At 40.0% G+C, this 19,700-nt stretch overlaps 2 protein-coding genes across 3 annotated transcripts in view; both read left to right on the top strand.

Annotated features, from left to right (window-relative positions):
* ZNF367 (zinc finger protein 367) overlaps positions 1-8,484 on the top strand; it is a 28,872-nt gene extending 20,388 nt beyond the window's left edge. The window contains exons 3-6 of one of the 2 annotated variants that reach the window (XR_009564371.2): positions 1,820-1,939; positions 3,274-3,412; positions 4,474-4,663; positions 5,936-6,061. Coding sequence is in view for 1 of the 2 variants with exons in the window: in XM_030832892.3 (XP_030688752.1) it covers positions 1,820-1,939; positions 3,274-3,412; positions 5,936-6,158 (482 nt within the window). In the remaining variant the exon portion in view is untranslated. Of the gene's footprint in view, positions 1-1,819; positions 1,940-3,273; positions 3,413-4,473; positions 4,664-5,935 lie in introns of both variants that reach the window. The other variant, XM_030832892.3, reaches the window with a different exon arrangement.
* Positions 8,485-10,739: 2,255 nt separating this feature from the next.
* The window catches only part of SLC35D2 (solute carrier family 35 member D2), a 53,746-nt gene continuing 44,785 nt past the window's right edge, over positions 10,740-19,700 (top strand). The window contains exon 1 of the mRNA XM_030832889.3: positions 10,740-10,891. Within this exon, the coding sequence (XP_030688749.1) occupies positions 10,740-10,891 (152 nt within the window). The remainder of the gene's footprint in view (positions 10,892-19,700) is intronic.

Raw genomic sequence — 19,700 nt, 5'->3', positions numbered from 1 at the left:
GGCTAGTCTAAATTGAGATGAACAGGATGTTTAAAATACACTTAGTATGAAAAAAAGAGAGTAAATGATATCTTTAAAAATTTTTGATAATGATTACAAATTGAAATGATAGAATTTTAGATATATGGGGTTAAATGAAGTATATTATCAATTAATTTCACCTGTTTCTTTTTACTTTGTTAATGTGGCTACCATAAGTGATTCTCATTCTATTTCTGTTGGTCAGTATGGGTCTAGAACTTGGGCTTTTAACCCTTAGTCCCCTGTTTGTTCCACTATGTTTATGGTCATCACCTGTTTCTTTTTTCTTTCCGTTTTTGAAAAGATATATTTTAGTGGTATGCTAGAATACAGTTTTCTTAGCTAAATCCCTGAAAAAGGGTAAAATTTTAATTTTGAATCATTATAAACTAAGGTGGCCAAGATGTTTTGACTTTAGGTATCATTCAGGAAAACTATTATTGAATGAATATCTGATTTTGAGAATTTTTGTATTTTTTCAATCTACTTAGTCTGAAATAACCCCAAATAACTGGTACACAGCTGTAGAGTACATTTTGCCAGTGTGAAATCAGTTGCTGAGATTCAAGACCATGCGGCATCATAAAAAGGTGCCTGAGTCCCAGTCCCGACCTACCACTAACCCATTGTGTGTCACCCAGTACTTCCAGGCTTACTACACTGTATGCCAGGGAACAGAGCTGAAGATCTCCATGCTATAGTTAAGCTCTAATAGTATATGCTTTGTAAAAAGCTTTTGTCTTACTTTATCCTATGTTTATTAACTTGTGTCCAACTGTCACATTCGTCTAGTACATTTCTAAATAATGAGAAATTTAGGGAAGACTCATTACTGTTCTTTGAGTCATATAGGAAGAACCAGTATATAATTGTTGACCAAAGAATGTTTATTCAAGAAATAATAAGTTTAATTATGATTGAAAAACAACCTTTTTGAGCGCTTTCTTTAGCCTAGCACTGTGTTGTATATAGGAAATGAAATGGAGTACAAGGTGTTACGTATCTTTGTATAAGGAGAGTACCATGATACATAAACAACATAGGACACTAAGTTAGTGAAGGGATATGTAGCTTAATATTTGGAGGTGGGTGTTGGGGGGTAGGGAGGAGTTTTACTGAGACTACAGGATTGGGAAGATTTGAATGGGCAGAAAAGATAGGGATTTCAAAGAGTAGAAGATGGGGAACTGCCTCGTGGCTGGAATGAATCTCCAAGAGGGAAGTAAAGATAAACCCTGCTCCCTAACGTAGTAGCTATAGTGCAGGTATTAGAGGACCATTTAAAAGTCAGCAGATAATCTTCAGTTGTTCAAGGAGTATAGTAGGGTTTGGGGTAATTTTAGAGGGTATTTGCCTGGCAGCTGTTCTGGAAGTGCTGTGCAGGTCAGAGACTAGAGGCCTGCCAGGGTTCATTCTAGGTGGGAGGGGCTACCAGTCTGACCAGGGGAGGTGGCAGTGGGAAGGCAGGAGCGGCAGACATGTTCAAGAATCAGCAAGAGCTAGCGATTTGGATTGTGGGGCGAAAATATGGAATAAGTTGAAGATGATAACTTTAAGGATTTGAACCTGGGTACCTAAAAGCTCAACGCCTAAAGAAAATATTGTGCTTCCAAGTGGATAGATGCTTCATATCATCCAAGTGTGCCCTTAGCACTTCCACTTGCAGCTCTGCAGAGGCTGTGACATGTTTTATTGTTGTTTACAGTTGTAACTTATATAAAGGTTGATTCTCTCTCCGTGCCCCTTCCCCTTCTCACCTTATTGTCTCAGAAATAATATATAACATCTGTCTACTTAGGTGAGAGACCCTATCTGTGTGACTATCCAGACTGTGGAAAAGCCTTTGTTCAAAGTGGACAGCTCAAAACCCATCAGCGTCTTCACACCGGAGAAAAACCTTTTGTTTGTTCAGAAAATGGTATGGTGTTAGGAGTTAAGTTTATGGAATAGCTAGTTGGGAGTTAAAATATCTTTTGCTTGAATTTTTGGGAAGCGAGATTTTTGATAAAGATTTAAATCAAACCTCATAAGTTTTCTTCCTTGTTAATTGTGATCCATGCTCAATTTCCAGGAAATGACTGATTTTTAAATAAAGTATTCTTTTTAGGTGAAAATCTTAAAGGGCAATTAAAAATGCTATATCTAGTTGTATGCTGTAGAAAAATCTATACCAAGTAAATACAGCCTGTAGAGTAGGCTTTTACTTTGGTTTTAAACTTTTTAACTGTTAAACTGAAAGAAGCACATTATTGTCGAAATTTTCAGTCCAGGAGGAGCAGGGGTGGGGTGGATTTTACCAGCTCAACACTGCTACTGTTGGTAATTTCATAGTTTCTTAAGCTGTTTTTCTTATGTACATTTTTACACAGTTATATTTGAAATTCAGTACAGTTTTCTTCTGTTGCTCCATGGTTTTCTTTTTTTCTTTTTTTTTAATAGATCTTTATTGGAGTATAATTGCTTCACAATACTGTGTTAGTTTCTGTTGTACACCAAAGTGAATCAGCCATATGTAAACATATGGCCCCATATCCCCTCCCTCTTGAGCCTCCCTCCCACCCTCCCTATCCCACCCCTCTAGGTCATCACAAAGCACCGAGCTGATCTCCCTGTGCTATGCTGCTGCTTCCCACTAGCTAACTATTTTGCATTCGGTAGTGTACATATGTCGATGCTACTCTCACTTCGTCCCAGCTTTCCCCTCCCATCCCGTGTCCTCAAGTCCATTCTCTATGTCTACATCTTTATTCCTGCCCTGCCACTAGGTTCATCAGTACCATTTTTTTTTTCGATTCCATATATATGCGTTAGCATATGAACAATGATTGCCTCAATGTTAGTTACTAAATATTTAATTTGTTTTTAAAATTTGCTTGTTATCAACAAACATGAGGGGCATGTTTTCCTACTTAAACTTTTGTTTACCTTTGGGATGTTTTTTTATGATAGAGTCCAAGAATGAAATTCCTGGGTCAGAGATTTTGAACATTTTTATGACTTGTGCTAATAAATCACTTTCCAGTGGGGTTGAATGCATTTACATTGCGATGACCAAGGTGAAAGAACCGTCTTCACATTCCTCTCAGTGGCATTGATAATAGCAGCTGAGGGTTATTTTTTTTTCTCCTCAAGTTATAGAATGATAAATTTCATCATCTTAATTTACTTTTCTCGGATACCAGAGAAACTGAACATTTTCCATGTCTGCTGGATGTCCAGATTCTGATAACTGTTTCCTTCTGTGTTTTGAAGGCTGCCTAAGCAGATTCACCCATGCAAACCGCCACTGTCCGAAGCACCCTTATGCCAGGCTGAAGCGAGAGGAGCCCACAGATGCTCTCAGTAAGCCCCAGGCTGTGGACAACCAGGCTGCCGCTGAGTGGTTGGCAAAGTAAGGCTCTCTCTGGAGTCTACTGCAGAACACTGCCCAGTGTGTGGGTTGAAGTTGGGGACTTTGACAGTTCTTTCAGTTTAAATAAGTTGCTTTTCTACATATTTTATAAAATAACTTGAAATGGCACTTTGTTTCCTGAAACCACAGAATTGTTAGGAGTTTTATTTGGATCTGTGTGATAGAAAACTACTATATGATATTAATTAGTCTGAGTGCTCAGACCACAATTTATTTTAAAAGCAAGAGTTTACCCCATTTGAAAAGAATGTTTTTTATGTATTGTATTTCATTGGTCATTAATGCAGTCCCTCTTCATTTTCTTTATATTGGTTTTAGCTACGTGTTGATCATTAGAGGGATAGAGACTAGATGTTATTCTAAAGTAAAATTCCAAAAAGCACCCAGTTTAATTTTTTTTAATGGCAACAAGGGGACCAGTATAAAAACATTTCTCTAGGGATATTTTGATTTAAGGAGTCATCTATCACATACACATCGGCAGCAGCTGACTGTGCCGCTCCCTAGCTTCACTGGCTTCCTCTGTACTGAGGATAAAGTCTAGAATCCCTAATTGTGTTGCTGTGGCTCTGCCTCCCTCTAGCAACACAGCTGTCTCCAGTCACCCGGGCTCCTTGTCTCTCAACAGCACTATTGCTGTTGTTTCCAGGCCTTTGTGCTCACTTCCCTCTTCATTTAGCCACTCTGCTCATCCTTCATTCCTTACTCAGGTTAAACACCACTTCAGGAAGTTCTTCCCTAACCTGCCCACTAACCCCCCAAACAAACAAGGTTAAATCCACTTAATAGATGCTTTTATAACACATTGTATTTTCCCTCTCAAAACCTCCTTCACACATTTACTTGTTCAGTGGCTATCTTCCCTGCTGGATCGTAAGCTCCACAAGGGCAGGGAATATGTTTGTCCCGAGTACTGCATCACTTCCTTCCTCCCTCTTCCTCCTGCCTGGCCCCCACTGCCCCATTATATCTAATTTTGCCCAAGCCAGAAACTTATTAGTCATCCTTGTGTTTATCTTCTTTTTCTCCCATCTACTCAGTGACCAACCTATGGATTCTACTTCCTTAACAATTATCAGATTCAGCCACTTCAGTCTTCTCAATCCATTCTCCATGCCGCTGCCAGAGGAGTCTTTCTAAAATGCTAATATGATGCTCAATATTAAGTCTAAGCCCTTTATTATAGCATTCAAAGCCCTTCGTTACACAGTCCTTGCTGACCTTGCTAAGGTATTTTGCTATTTTGCTATTTTCCTTTTTTAGTTGTCCTTCAAGTGATACTGAACTGTTTGCATTTCTCTTTTTATTCTTCTGAATATTTCCAAAACTTTTCTAGTTTGAGTAGTCTGGATTTCCTGAAATCTGGTCATTGTATTTTTTTTGTATGTAATTTTAAAAACAGCTTTATTGAGGTATAATTGGCACACAATAAATTGTACATATTTAAAGTGTATAATCTGATGCGTTTTGACATATGTAGACACCTGTGAAACCATCACCAAAATCAAGATAGTGAACTTACCCAGCACTTTCACAGGCTTCCTCATGTCTCTTTGTAATCCACTGTCCCTGCATCTCCCTGCCCTCCTCCACCCCAAAGGACACTGACTGGTCTGCTTTCTGTCACTATAGTTAGTTCACATTTTCTAGAGTTTTATACAGATGGAGTCATATAGTATGTACTTGTTCGTCTGGCTTCTTTCAGTCAGCATAATTATTTTGAGAGTCATCATGTTGTTGAGTGTATCATTTCATTCCTTTTCATTGCTGTGCAGTAATCTGTTATATGGATGCACCTCCACTTATTTATTAATTCACCTCTTGATGGGCCTTTATGTTGTTTTTGGCTCTTACAAATAAAGCTGCTATGAACATGAATATACAAGTCTTTGAATGGACATTTTTGTAGGTAATGGTACTGTCATTTAAATATGCCTTTCTTTGGTTATCAAAAAAGATGGAACATTTGTATTTTTTCTTGTGAATTATCAGTTGGCTACGTAATAGAAAATGATGGTGCTCTTAAATTCTTGAGTAAGCTCTAGGTGTTACACATATTAATCCATTTGTCCCATTTTGTGGGTTTAAACTTTCTCATAGTTAACTCTGTCAGAAGCCATCATCCCTCTGTGGATAGAATAAATGGGTTTCTAATGCTTATTCTACTGTTTCTATATTTTATTCTAGTCCATTTCACATATGATCTTTAAGGCAGCTATAGTTTAATGACAAAAACACGTGACTAGAGAGTTGAGTATAAGACCCAGAACTGCCACTTGTTGATTTTGTTATTCTGAGCAAGTCCTTCAACTTCTTGAACTTGAATTTTTTCCTCTGTTATGGAAAAACATGTAATGTATTCGAAATCACTTTATAACTTTATAAACTGAAACACAAAATAATACTGTAGGAAAGACCCCCCTTTTTATTTTCTTTAAAGGAAAGTGAACATTTGAGAATGTTATATATACTGTATAAGTAATACAGATGCATTTCGTATAGGTACTGGGAAACACGAGAGCAGCGCACTCCCACCTTGAAAGGAAAGCTGGTTCAGAAGGCAGACCAGGAGCAGCAGGACCCTCTGGAGTACCTTCAGTCTGATGAGGAGGACGATGAGAAGAGCGGTGCCCAGCGGCGTCTGCAGGAGCAGCGGGAGCGCCTGCACGGAGCCCTCGCTCTCATCGAGCTCGCAAACTTGACGGGAGCGCCGCTCCGCCAGTAGCCAGAACACTGACTCTTTCCACTGTACAAAAGTACTGCCCAGCATACTTAAAAAGTAGACCCTTGGGCATAAGCTAAGCACCTTATTTGCTTATCATAGGCTGCTATTCTGTAGAAATTTATGAAGAATGTCATTGCCCCAGAATATGGGGTGAGAGAGAATTGCACTTTTTTTATATGGTATTGGATTTCTTGTAAAGTTTAAAATATTTTGTAAATATGGGACTTCTAGTACAGGGTAGAAAACTACATTTGTGGGAAGCTAGATTTTGCAAGTTTAATGCATTCATTGGAAGCAGTTCTCACAGGAAGCACTTTCTGAATAAGACACTTGTATGAAAAAAAGAAAAAGAATGGTACATGTAGCCAAAGAAGGTTTAAATAGATTATTTATAAGATCATTTTTAACAATGTATATTAGTATGTTTAACAATACTGTAAACACTGAAACAAGCAAGAAAGTATAAGATGTGTGTAAGATATATATTTTTAAATTGCAAAATAGTGTGCCTAATAAGACTAGAGAAATGGAAAACTGACTATTTCGGAAGACTTTCTAACTTACCGACTTTGGAAGAAAATAGGTATTTGAAGATCTTGGTAAGATGAACAGTAGTTCAGAATTTTCAAAATTGGAGTAAAATCAGTCTTATTCTATCTTTCTGAGGCTTTACAACTCACTGTGATATTTAGGTTTGAAAGCACTTGTCACCCTTAGCTTGTTAACTTGGGAACTTTTGCACATTTCATGTTTCTCATTTGCTGAAATTGAATGATTAATCTTGCAAAGTCTAGGTAACTCGGTAATTGGTATTTTTAAAAAATATTATGGGCCCTGTCATGAGATTTGGAAGTTGGATTTTTTTAATAAAAGGGACATCTACAGGGTTGTTTTGTAATGAACTGTTTTAGATCCTTTGTTAGCAAACACTAAATTTAAATGTACTGCTTGTTTAGAATTATTAGCAAATGGAAGCCTCCTATTTATATTTTCAGTGCATAAAGCCACCTTCTTGCTTTACTTCAGAATAACATGCCAAGCTATTTTGTGTTCACTAAATTTAGCTATCAGTTAAACACTGCAGAAAATATTAGCAACTCAAATAAGTAGGCTTCTGGAATAGTTTTAACTGCAAGTGTGTTAACTTGTGTGGTGGTTTTAAATCATTTTTTCCAAAATAGATGAAGTTTTTAAACACCACTTTATGTACTGAAGCATGAATAGAAAAAATCAAGAGCTGAGTAGTTCACCTCCTTTATGTAGGCATAAGCCTCCATCATTTTAACTTGTTTTAAGCAGAAACTAAATAACATCATAGCATGGTAATTTCATAGATTGCTTAATTGGAGTAAGCTTCAGAATAAGAGAGTGAAATATAGGCTCTTCAGCGCCTTTTGTTTCTTTTTTGTATTGAAGTAGTAGCCTACAGATGTAGTTTAAACATTATCTAAAATGTAGGCTTCTTTATCTCAAAATCCCAATGTGTTGCAGTACACAGATAGTTTAAAATATGTAGCCACGGGGAAGGGGAGGTATGTAAATGTCTTGAAATGGAGCAAAAGTATGAAAGATGATAGTAACAAATAATGTGTATGATGAGGACATACTTTAAAAATGTAATTCCTCTGTACAGTAAATTACAAATCTTGAGGGATTTTTTTTTTGTAATAAGAGAATTTATATTTGTAATGGTTTAAGAATTTTGTTTGTTATCTGGTATATAGAATTTTAACTTGGAGCACTTATGAGCAAGTAAGAGAGACTATAGTATCTGAATTTTCTTGGTTTAGGTTTCAACATTTTTCTCTAGAATTTTTCCCTCAAATATGACTTAATGAATTATAAAAAGTGTCGTCAGTCTTGGGAAATTTAAAATTTGATGAACTTACCTAAAGAAGGAAGTGCAGTATGAATTTAAAAGATACAAATACTTGCCAGTTCACAGATAATAAAATTCAAGGCCTTCAAAAGTAAGAGTTTTTGTTTGTTTATCCTGTCAGCTTTTGCCAACTATAATAGTTATATTCACAAACTTTTCATTTGTATAATTGGAAGTTTTAAGAAATTATTACAACTATTTACTATAGAAATATTTAAAATGTTCTTTTTTTGATATAAGCTGTATACTTGGACAAAATACATTGGCATCTAAAATTTGAGGTGTGTTAACACTGCTTTTTGTTTTAAAAATGTGGTTTACATTCAGATTTTTGAAGTGTTTTATGCTTCATATGGCTAAGTTGTAGTTTGGCAGAGTTAACAGCATAAGAATAAACATGCTGTAATTTTAAAAAATGCTTTGAATAAAAACTTATTTTAATTTACAGTTTAAAGTACATGTTCATTCTTAAACCCTTTACAATTTGTTTTTCTTTTTAAAAATATAATAGCCATAATATAAAAATCTAAAGATGGAAAGAAATGTCAACTATAGCCATACATTCTCCCATCATTATTATTTTGGTGCATTTTATATTTCATTCCAGTCTCATTCGAGGCATCATTTTAGCATAGTTAGAACCATCATGTGAATTACTTTTTCTTACATTAAAATTATGGCCTTTTAGAATATAGATATTCATTTAACGTCCTCATCTGTTTCATTATTACAGTGTTAAAAATACTGGTGTAAAAAAGTATTAAACTATTGCCAGCTCTATCCCAGGCTTTATATTAGGGTAATCAGCAACTGGGATTTCATTTCACTTGTATCCAGGATGTGTTGAATCTGGGGTCAAACCCATAGAATCCACTCAGGGCCTGATTACTTTTCTGAGTCAAGCAAATTTAATTTTTTTATTAGTTATTTTTGGTAGATCTTTAGTTGTTTATTTGCAATGGCAAGGTTCAGCCTGTCCAGGCTTTGTGCAAAAGAATTTCACAAGCAACTCTTGAGTGTGAGTTGTGGTTTAAACAAAGTAAGGATGAGATTTTGACAGTGACTTAAGTTCCTGGAAGTATGTATATAGAAGCGAATTAAATGCAAATATGGTTAAGGCTGTCTTTAAAAGTGACTTTAAAATAGTCTTAGACTTCCCTGGTGGTCCAGTGGTTAAGACTCCGAGCTTCCAATGCAGGGGGCTCTGGTTGATCCCTGGTCTGGGATCTAAGATCCTGCATGCTGTGCAGCATGTGTTTGTGGGGTGGGGTGTGGTGTGGTGGGGGGGAAGCAGGACTGTTTTGCAGCCAAAACTTATTTGGAGACTCACTGGAAACATAGTTGATCTTTTTGAGGCAATTAACCAAAATGACTTCCAAATTCAGATTTTTGGGTTCAACTTGAATATGAATTTATTTTCTATTTTAAACAGTCTTATGTGTGTTTGTTCCTTTCCTGTTTTGGGTAATGTAGACTCTTCCTTTCTGGCTCTTTTAGTGCTAGTTATTTGTCAGAAGTTCTGCTTTAGTTCTTATCAGTACTGAAAATGTTTTTGGTTGTTCAGTGACTCCAAAAGAAAACCATTGCATGGCATCGATATAGTTAGGCTCAAATATCTATTTAACTTGAAATCTTTAGCTTTTCTAAAAAGTTGAAATTTCAGATGTTTAAAATTAATTATTTAGAATGAAAACATGGGACATTTAATTGAAAAAATGCTAGACCAGGTAGACTGGTCAGAGTAGGCAGTTCTGGGAGGCCCTCCTTCAGTTAACATGAACAATAACCTGATGTTTAGATGCACCCATGTAGAAAAGAAATGGGTAGGGGGAGAACCTGCCTTAAAGCACCCAGAGGCAAGAAAAGCCTGGAGACTTTGCACCCACTATACCCCTAGCCATTCCACTCCTAGGTATTTCCCGAAGATAAATGAAAATATACGTTCACACAAAAAAACTTGTACACGAATGTTCATGGAAGCATTTTTTTGGTAATAGCCCTAAACTGGAAACAACCAAACATGCCCACCACCTACCTAGTGAATGGATAGACAAATTGTGGTACTACTCAACAATGAAAAGACTCGAACATGGGTGAGTCACAAAAATAATAAAAGCGAAAAGAGCCTTGAAAGAGTACATGCTCATTTATACGAATTTTCTGAAAAGGCAAATCTAACCTAGGGTAGTAGAAATCAGAATGAAATGGGGGGGGTCGACCAGTGGGACACAAAGGGCACTTTTTGGGGTGATGGAAATGTTCTATGTTTTGACTTGGGTGGTTACACGGGTGTATGCATTTGTCAAAACATCGACTGTGGACTCGTAAAATCTGCATTTCATTGTATGTAAATTGTCAGTTAAAAATATTGGAAAAAAAGAAAGCAAAACAAACCCTAAGTCTTAACGCTTCTCACCAAGGCAGCAGTTTGGAGGAAGGTAGGGTCTTTAAACTCTCCCAAACCCGTCTCTGTTCTCCTTTTAGACACAGAGAGTGGTGCTTTTGAGGACGAACTGCAGCCGAACCCGCTCCTCCCGCGCCGGCAGCGTGGGGCGCCCGGCAGGGCTCTCGGGCTTGCAGGGTTCCCGCCGTGGCCCTTCCTGTTTCGGCCGCGCCCTCTCCAGCGCCTGCCGGGGGCGGGGGCGGGGACGGAACTGGGGCAGCGCAGGCCGGAGTGCGGCCGATACTGGCAGCTGCGGGACATGACGGCAGGCCGCCAGGCCGAGGGTGCGGGTACGGACCACGCCTCCGCGCGGCTGCCCTCCCGGGTGGCCAAGCTACTGTCTGCACTCTTCTACGGGACCTGCTCCTTCCTCCTCGTGCTGGTTAACAAGGCGCTGCTGACCACCTACCGGTGAGGCGGGCGCCAGAGGTCCGGGCGGAGTCCGCGGGGGCCCCCGGCTGCTCCGCGGCGACCTGTCCCGGGACCTTCCCGTTACGGCGCCGCGCCGTCCGGCGGGAGCTGCCCCGACCTCCGAGGTCCCCGGGTGGGGGAGAGCGGCGGGGCTGCCCCTGCCCTCGGTGCACCTTGGCCGCGCCCTGGTCAACGGGCGGGCGGGAACAGCGAGCGGGGAGCCTCACTGCTGACTCCCGTGCCAATGTGGGCGGCTGTGTGCTCGGCACATGGACCACGTTTTCACAGGGTCGGGACCTTCAGTGTTCTGAAAACCAAACCACAACCTAGCAAAGTCATTCTACTCTCAGTGGGTGCGGGCACACCTCACCGCCACTTACTGCTGTAGGACATTCCACGCAACTGTGCTTGTAGAGCTACCTCCCAGTGCTTTCACAAGTGCCGGTGAGCTGGAGCAAGTGATCTGAATGTGTTCTTCAAATGTGACTGTTCTTTATACAAATCAAGATGTTCAACCATCAGAAAAGTCCTGAGTGGATAAGTTTATTCGCATTGTTTGACCATTCATTCTCAGATTATCAGCATGTTCATGGAAAAATGGGGAAAACAATTAAAAATTCATATTCTATACTTTTTTGGATGAATGTGCAGTAAACCAGCAAATTTGTAGTTCCTTGAACCTATTTGTAAAGACTAGAAAATCCTATTTAATTCTCCTTTCGTTGTATTGGCATTGAAAGAGCTGTGAATTTAGACCCAGCTCCACCATTTAATAGCTGTGCCTCTTAGGCCAGCCTCAGAGTCGTTTTTTCAGATGCAAAAGCTGGATAATTACAACTCTGAATTACCTCCCAGATCTCTGTGCGAGCTGTCAGAAGTGAGGGCTCCTTGTAAACTGTACTGTGCTGCAAAAATGTAAAATCAGAATTTTATAAAGAGCCCAAAGAGACCTTAGAGTATCTTCAGCCCAAAGAGACTGTCAAGAGTATCTTCTTTTTATTTTATACTTGCAAAAGCTGAGACCTACATGAGCTTGGCTGGTTCAACCTCTAACAGATATTTACCAAGCACCTACTATGTGCCAAGCCCATCACTGGCACCAGGGAAGCAGCTGTGAAAAACGCAAAGCTCCTGCTGTGGAGATTCCATATCAGCGGTAGAGACAGAAAATAAACAGGTGGGCTCATGAATAAGCAAGGTGATTTCAGGTATGCCATGAGAGTGCCTGGGGTGGAATGGTTGGGGCTAGAGCATTACACACAGAAGAAAATGTGCTGAAGTGGGCATGAGCTTCGCCTGCTGGAGGAACAGAGAGAATGTCATTCTGGCTAGAATGAGCAAGTGGTAGAAGGTAGGAAAGACAACGTGGAGGTAGGCAGGGAAGGCAGAATCAGTTCCTTCATTCATTCAGTAATATTCACTAAGCACCTGTTATATGCCAGGCACTGTTCTAGGCATTTGCGATACAGAAGTGAACAAAGCAGATCAAAATTCCATATGTCGTGAAGCATCCATCCATATTGCTGGAGCGTACCCAGAGCCTTCTAGTGGATCAGTAAATAAACTGGTAGAATTTATATTAAGTCAGATGCAGCTGTGTGGTCAGGAGAAAAAAATAAGGAAAGGGAATTAGGGACTATGGGCATGGGGAAGAGTTTTCAGTCTCAGCATGATCAGTGAAGTCTCATTAAGGAGGTGACAGTTGAGCCAAGGGATGAATAATGTGAGGGAGATGGGGGAAGAACATTCCAGCATGGAAGAGGAAGGAGTTTAGGTGGGAATGGTACTAGATAGGGTCCCAGGGTAATGGATTTCTAGATTGTGTAGGGCCTTTGTGGCCACTGCGGAAGCTCTGAGGGAGCTTCTGGAAGGTGTCAAGCAAAGGAGTAACATGATCTAACTCCCTCTAGCTGCTGTGTTGAGAGCAGATATTGGGAGACCAGGGTGGAGGTAGAGAGACCATGATAAATAGTTTTCATTTTAGTCTAAATGCAATTGGGAGTCCCTTGGAAGGTTTTAGCATGGGTAGTGACATGGCATCATTTGTATGATTAACAAGATTTCTTTGGCTCTTGGGTGGGCGAAAAACTGATGGTATTGGAGCCAGGAATGGATTGTAATATTCTAGATAATTTTAAGTGGTGGCTTGGACTGGGGTGGAGGGTAGCAGTGGATATGGAGGGAAGGGATGGATTTGGGTTAGTTTCTGGTGTTCCTAGGGCTACTGATATTCTTCAAGGTCTATTCGTGTGTTGCAGCATGCTTGCTGGTGTCTGTGGGGAACAGAAACCCTCCCTCAAAGAAATTAGAATGAATAGATACATAAACATGGATCATTTCATATACAATGCAAGCAAATGAAAGAAAAAGAAAACTTAAACACCTACCGTAAAAAACAAGAGAATGCTATTATAGGCTTTGGGGGAGTGTTGACAGTTACGTCAGTTGAAGTCTGAAGATAAGTCTCTGCTTTCTGCTCTTGACTAAGTAGTGTGCTCGCTGACCACGGCAGTCAGTGCCTCCAAAAACATATGTCTTCTTGTTGGAAGCAGGACCAGTGAACACTGGTTAAGTGCTGGGAAGATGAAGGATAGTGTCCGACCAGAAAGAATTTATATGAGACATCTCATGCTCTAGCCTTTTCATCTTTAAAATTTTGAGTTCCATGATTGAAGGAGGAAGTTGAGTTTTTATCTCAGCAAGCCAAAGCCCCTTATAACCTTATAAGCAGATATTTCACATTTCCGTAATGTAATATACAGTTGGAGGGCCCTGTTCAAAAAACATTGTTTATTCTCTCATTTCAAAATAGTTTAGGAGCACGTTTTTGAGGGGAAGAGGGTTGGGGTGATTTGGTTATAACAATAAACCATGGAAATCTGATCCAAACATTAGCTGTTTGAGGACAGAATGTTGTGTTGTAGGATAGAAGGAAGGACCTTTCTGTAGTCACCTAATCTGCAGGATTACGGGAATGTAGCTCAGGGGATGTTTTTTTCTCTTACAGTTTGAGTAGATTGTGTCTGGTTGGGGTACAAGATTGATGGGTGGTCTTAGTTATTTGTTAGTTTTAGGTCGTTGAGATGCTAAATTTACCTGGCTGGACAGAGAGAGCCTTTGAAGGACTTGGACTGTCAGACCCTGTTGGGGTGAGACGGAGAAGCACGAATCTGTGGCCACTTGGTGACACTAGTGGTTCTTCGGAATCACATTCATGAGGGTTGTGCAGGCAGTCTGGAGTTGTTATTTTTGTTGCTTTTTTTTTTTTTTTTTTGTGGCACGCAGGCCTCTCACTGTTGTGGCCTCTCCCGTTGCGGAGCACAGGCTCCGGACGCGCAGGCTCAGCGGCCATGGTTCACAGGCCTAGCTGCTCCGCGGCATGTGGGATCTTCCCGGACCGGGGCACGAACCCGTGTCCCCTACATCGGCAGGCGGACTCTCAACCACTGCGCCACCAGGGAAGCCCTTGTTGCTATTTTAATACTGTTCTCTATGACATGTGAAGATTTACTAATGATGCTTAATAAAAAATATAAACTTAGCTGTATTCAGTTCAACAAGTATTTGCTCCATATTTGCTGTGTGTCTACTTTTATGCAATCGAAGGCTTTAGGATCATTTCACACAGTGGTTTCCAAACTTGCTTGGTAATGTGAATCACTTGGAGAGTTTTTTTTTTTTTTTTTTAAAGATATTGAATCCGATTCTCCAGTGGTGGGTGCTGGAAGTCTATATTAAAGAACAAAAACAACCCTAATTTTCTCTTACTCTGATGAAAACCGGCTCTCTCCTGAAGATGCTGTTCCATTTGACCCCTGGAAAGGAGCTGGATCCTGTTCACACCCCAGGTGTGGCCAGGAGGTGGAGTTGAGTCCTCGTAGCTTCCCACTGCCCCTGCTCTGTGGAGAGTCCAGACTCAGCACTCACTTTCTGTCCTCTCTGTAATGGCTCCTGAGCTTCTGTGGCTCGTTTAGTGGAGTCCTGGTATTCCTCTCCACCCAGACTCGCATAAGCCTTCAGGACTTTGGGATACGCACGCTGAGCCATCACAGCCCGCCTTGTCCCACATCCCGTGGTCACTCCTAGGGCCATGTGCTCAGTGTGACCCTGCCAGCCACTCCAGTCCCTGTGCAGGATGTCCACACTCCGCGCTGCAACCCAGCTCATTTCTGCCACATCACCCTTCAGGCATCCCTTCCCTCCTGGTCCAGCAGGAGGGCCCCTGCGCTGGAAGCCACAAGGCTCCTTTCCAGCTCCCGTCTTGGCTGGTACTTGTCCTGCACAGCCTACCTTCTGCATCCTTCCTTCAGCATTGAGCAGCTCCGACTGTCCTGGGAGAAAAAACACTTCCGGGCTGGCTGGGTTGATGTTGAATTGATGATCACAAGCTTCAACCGGCTCTAGTACCACCTGCTAGTTTCTTCTGGGGGATTGCTTTCCTTGTCACGGAAAGGACTCCTGCCCACTTTCTCTTTTACCCTGAAACCTCCCACACCCCCATCCTCCACTCTCCTCTGACACTTCATTGAGGAAATTGAAACCGTCAGACGATGTCCCCTTTCTGCTGTGATGGAGGGAGCCTCTTGTTCCTGTGGAAGGTCCAGCTCCCCACTTCTGGATGTCCCCTTCTGCCGGCTCCTTTCATTATCCTCCTCTATTCTGCGTCAGCAAGCTCTCTCTACCGGCTTAAAACATGTTTAGGTTTCTCAAGCAAAAATAACCCTCCCTTGGGTTATTAACCCACCCATCCACATGGGTGCTCATTTCTCTGTTCCTTTCAGAGTCCGACTCTTCAAAGAGTTGTGCACACACACTGTCTTTACTTCCTTGCATTCACTCCTAAAATAATTCAGTTAAAATTGGGAGTTATTTAAATACAGAAATGTACGAAGAAGACAGTAATAATATTGCATAGTCCCACTACCTAGAATCAATATTTTTTTAAAGAAAAGTCATTCTGTGTGATCATGATAAAGAATTCAAACAAAAGAAAAATATTAGGGTAAAATTTAAAAAATTACTAAATTGACATTAGGTGATAACTTCAGACATCTTTTTAGATAGATGGATGGATTGGAGAAAGATTAATAGACTGAATTACTTTTTATATAAAGTATATATTATAGATGCTGCTTATTTACTCATTTCTTTATAAATTGTTTTCTTTAATCCAAAAAGGAGTGGGAAATGGAGTGTGGGGGGCTTTTATTTATTTAATTTTTTGAGGATCACCTAAGTCCCTCCATCACTTTTTATTATGAAAAGTTTCAAGCACACAGAAAAGTGGAAAGCAAAGTACAATGAACACCCATACACATACCACTGAGGTTCAGTAATTAACATTTTGCTATATTTGCATTTTCCCCTGAATGATTGAATATAAGCTGCATACATCATGACACTACACTCAGATATTTCAACATGCCTCTCCTGAAATATGGATATTCTCCTACGTAGTATCCTTTTTGTTCTTAACAAATTTAACAGTAATTTCCTAAAATAATCTAATACCAAATCTATAATCATTCCAATTATTCCCCAAGATTATTATTATTATTTTTTTTTTTTTTTGCGGTATGCGGGCCTCTCACTGTTGTGGCCTCTCCCGTTGCGGAGCACAGGCTCCGGACGCGCAGGCCCAGCGGCCATGGCTCACGGGCCCAGCCGCTCCGCGGCATGTGGAATCTTCCCGGACCGGGGCACGAACCCGTGTCCCCTGCATCGGCAGGCGGACTCTCAACCACTGCGCCACCAGGGAAGCCCTCCCCAAGATGTTTTTATGGTTGTTTTAAACATTTGAATTAAGATCCAATCAAAATTCATGCAACGCACACAGTTATGTCTTTTTAGTTTATTTTCATCTAGAAAAGTCCCCCGTTCCACCTCTTTCCCCTGAAACTGAATTTGAAAAGCCTGGGCCAGGTGTGTTGTAAAGTGTCCCATATTATGGGTTGTCTAATTTATTTTTTGAAGTCTCACTTAACTTACTCTCTGTTTTTTAAACTGAAAGTTAGATCTAAAGGCTTGATTACATTCAGATTAAACAGTTTTTGGCAAGACCACGTTATAGCCGACCCTGTAAACTTCAGCTTGCATCATATGAGGGACTGTGCTACCATTAGTCATGCTGGCTGTGTTTGAAGGCTTACTTAAGGTGAGGACTGCAAGTTGCATGCACGTATGAAATGTAGTTTAACTGAACTGAATGGAGAAAAGAGAAATTAGAGTTCAACAAAAAGAATTGTTGACGTTCAAATATATATATTTTTCAATTTCTGATGGTATATATGGCTTCTCTGCTATGAATGATGACGTTTGCATACTTCTTCCCATGTTTCCGCCCCTCCGTGTCTTCTTTTACAGTGTAGCATCCTATTGTGTAATTATAATCCCACAGTTGTTTGAATCTGTTCCATATTAAATGGATACAGTAGTCAGCACCCTTTTATCACAGTGTCTCCATTCCAGAGTTCATTATTTTGATTTGATTCCTAATTGGTTGATTCTGATGTATGGTAGTATTTTTATGGAGAGTTCATGGCTGCTGTATTAATCGTGTTGAATATTCTTAACAGCTTTTTCTACAACAAGTGTGCTCTTAGATCTGGAGAGTTTACTTATTCTCCCCATGTCAAGGAAACAAATTTGCCTTTTATAGTTTAATCATTTTCTCTCTTTACTGAGAGAACAGCACAGCAATTAGCCCTCTCTGCTGGTATCTATCTTCTATATCTGTTTATGTTTGAGAGTTTGTCTTTTCCCTACTCATTCACTGTGATTACCTCATCTTGGTAATTCAGTTTAAAGCAGTGGCCACTTAGTTCTGTGTTGTTTCTAAATGGTTCATGTGGCAGTTATGTGTGTTTTTTCTTACATCTTTATTGGAGTATAATTGCCTTACAATGTTTTGTTAGTTTCTGCTGTATAAAAAAAGTGAATCAGCTATATGTATACATATATCCCCATATCCCCACCCTCTTGCGTCTCCCTCCCACACTCCCTATCCCACCCATCTAGGTGTTCACAAAGCACTGAGCTGATCTCCCTGTGCTATACGGCTGCTTCCCACTAGCTATCTATTTTACATTTCATAGTGTATATATGTCCATGCCACGCTCTCACTTCTTCCTAGCTTAACCTTCCCCCTCCCCGTGTCCTCAAGTCCATTCTCTACATCTGCGTCTTTATTCCTGTCCTGCCTCTAGGTGCTTCAGAACCTTTTTTTTTAGATTCCATATATATGTGTTAGCATACAGTATTTGTTTTTCTCTTTCTGACTTACTTCACTCTGTATGACAGGCTCTAGGTCCGTCCACCTCACTATAAATAACTCAATTTCGTTTCTTTTTATGGCTGAGTAATATTCCATTGTATATATGAGCCACATCTTCTTTATCCATTCATCTGTTGATGGACACTTAGGTTGCTTCTATGTCCTGGCTATAGTAAATACTGCTGCAGTGAACATTGTGGTACTTGACTCTTTTTGAATTATGGAATTCTCAGGGTACAGGCCCAGTAGTGGGATTGCTGGGTTGTATGGTAGTTCTATTTTTAGTTTTTTAAGGAACCTCTATACTGTTCTCCATAGTGGCTGTATGAATTTACATTCCTACCAACAGTGCAAGAGGGCTCCCTTTTCTCCACACCCACTCCAGCATTTATTTGTAGATTTTTTGATGATGGCCATTCTGACCGGTGTGAGATGATATCTCATTGTGGTTTTGATTTGCATTTCTCCAATGATTAGTGATGTTGAGCATCCTTTCGTGTGTTTGTTGGCAATCTGTATATCTTCTTTGGAGAAATGTCTACTTAGGTCTTCTGCCCATTTATAGATTGGGTTTTTTTTTTGATATTGAGCTGCATGAGCTTCTTGTATATTTTGGAGAGTAATCCTTTGTCAGTTGCTTCATTTGCAAATATTTTCTCCCATTCTGAGGGTTGTCTTTTTGTATTGTTTATGGTTTCATTGCTGTGCAAGAGCTTTTAAGTTTCATTAGGTCCCATTTGTTTATTTTTGTTTTTATTTCCATTACTCTAGGAGGTGGGTAAAAAAGGATCTTGCTGTGGTTTATGTCATAGAGTGTTCTGCCTATGTTTTTCTCTAAGTGTTTTATAGTGTCTGGCCTTACATTTAGGTCTTTAATCCATTTTGAGTTTATTCTTGTGTACGGTGTTAGGGAGTGTTCTAATTTCATTCTTTTACAAGTAGCTGTCCAGTTTTCCCAGCACCACTTATTGAAGAGGCTGCCTTTTCTCCATTGTATATTCTTGCCTCCTTTATCAAAGATAAGGTGACCATATGTGCATGGGTTTATCTCTGGGCTTTCTATCCTGTTCGACTGATCTACATTTCTGTTTTTGTGCCAGTACCATACTGTCTTGATTACTGTAGCTTTGTAGTATAGTCTGAGGTTCAGGCGCCTGATTCCTCCATCTCTATTTTTCTTTCTCAAGATTGCTTAGGTTATTTGGGGTCTTTTGTGTTTCCATACAAATTGTGAAACTTTTTGTTCTAGTTCTGTGCAAAATGCCAGTGGTAGTTTGACAGGGATTGCATTGAATCTATAGATTTGCTTTGGGGAGTATAGTCACTTTCACAATGTTGATTCTTCCAATCCAAGAACATGGTATATCTCTCCATCTGTTTGTATCACTTTTAATTTCTTTTATCAGTGTCTTATAGTTTTCTGCATACAGGCCTTTGTCTCCCTAGGTAGGTTTATTCCTAGGTATTTTATTCTCTTTGTTGCAATGGTGAATGGAAGTGTTTCCTTAATTTCTCTTTCAGATGTTTTCATCATCA

This window comes from Globicephala melas, chromosome 6 (assembly GCF_963455315.2).
Source record: "Globicephala melas chromosome 6, mGloMel1.2, whole genome shotgun sequence".
NCBI classification, from domain to species: domain Eukaryota; kingdom Metazoa; phylum Chordata; class Mammalia; order Artiodactyla; family Delphinidae; genus Globicephala; species Globicephala melas.
The sequence above is the reverse complement of the archived record's forward strand: the minus strand, read 5'-3'. Positions and strand labels throughout refer to the sequence as shown.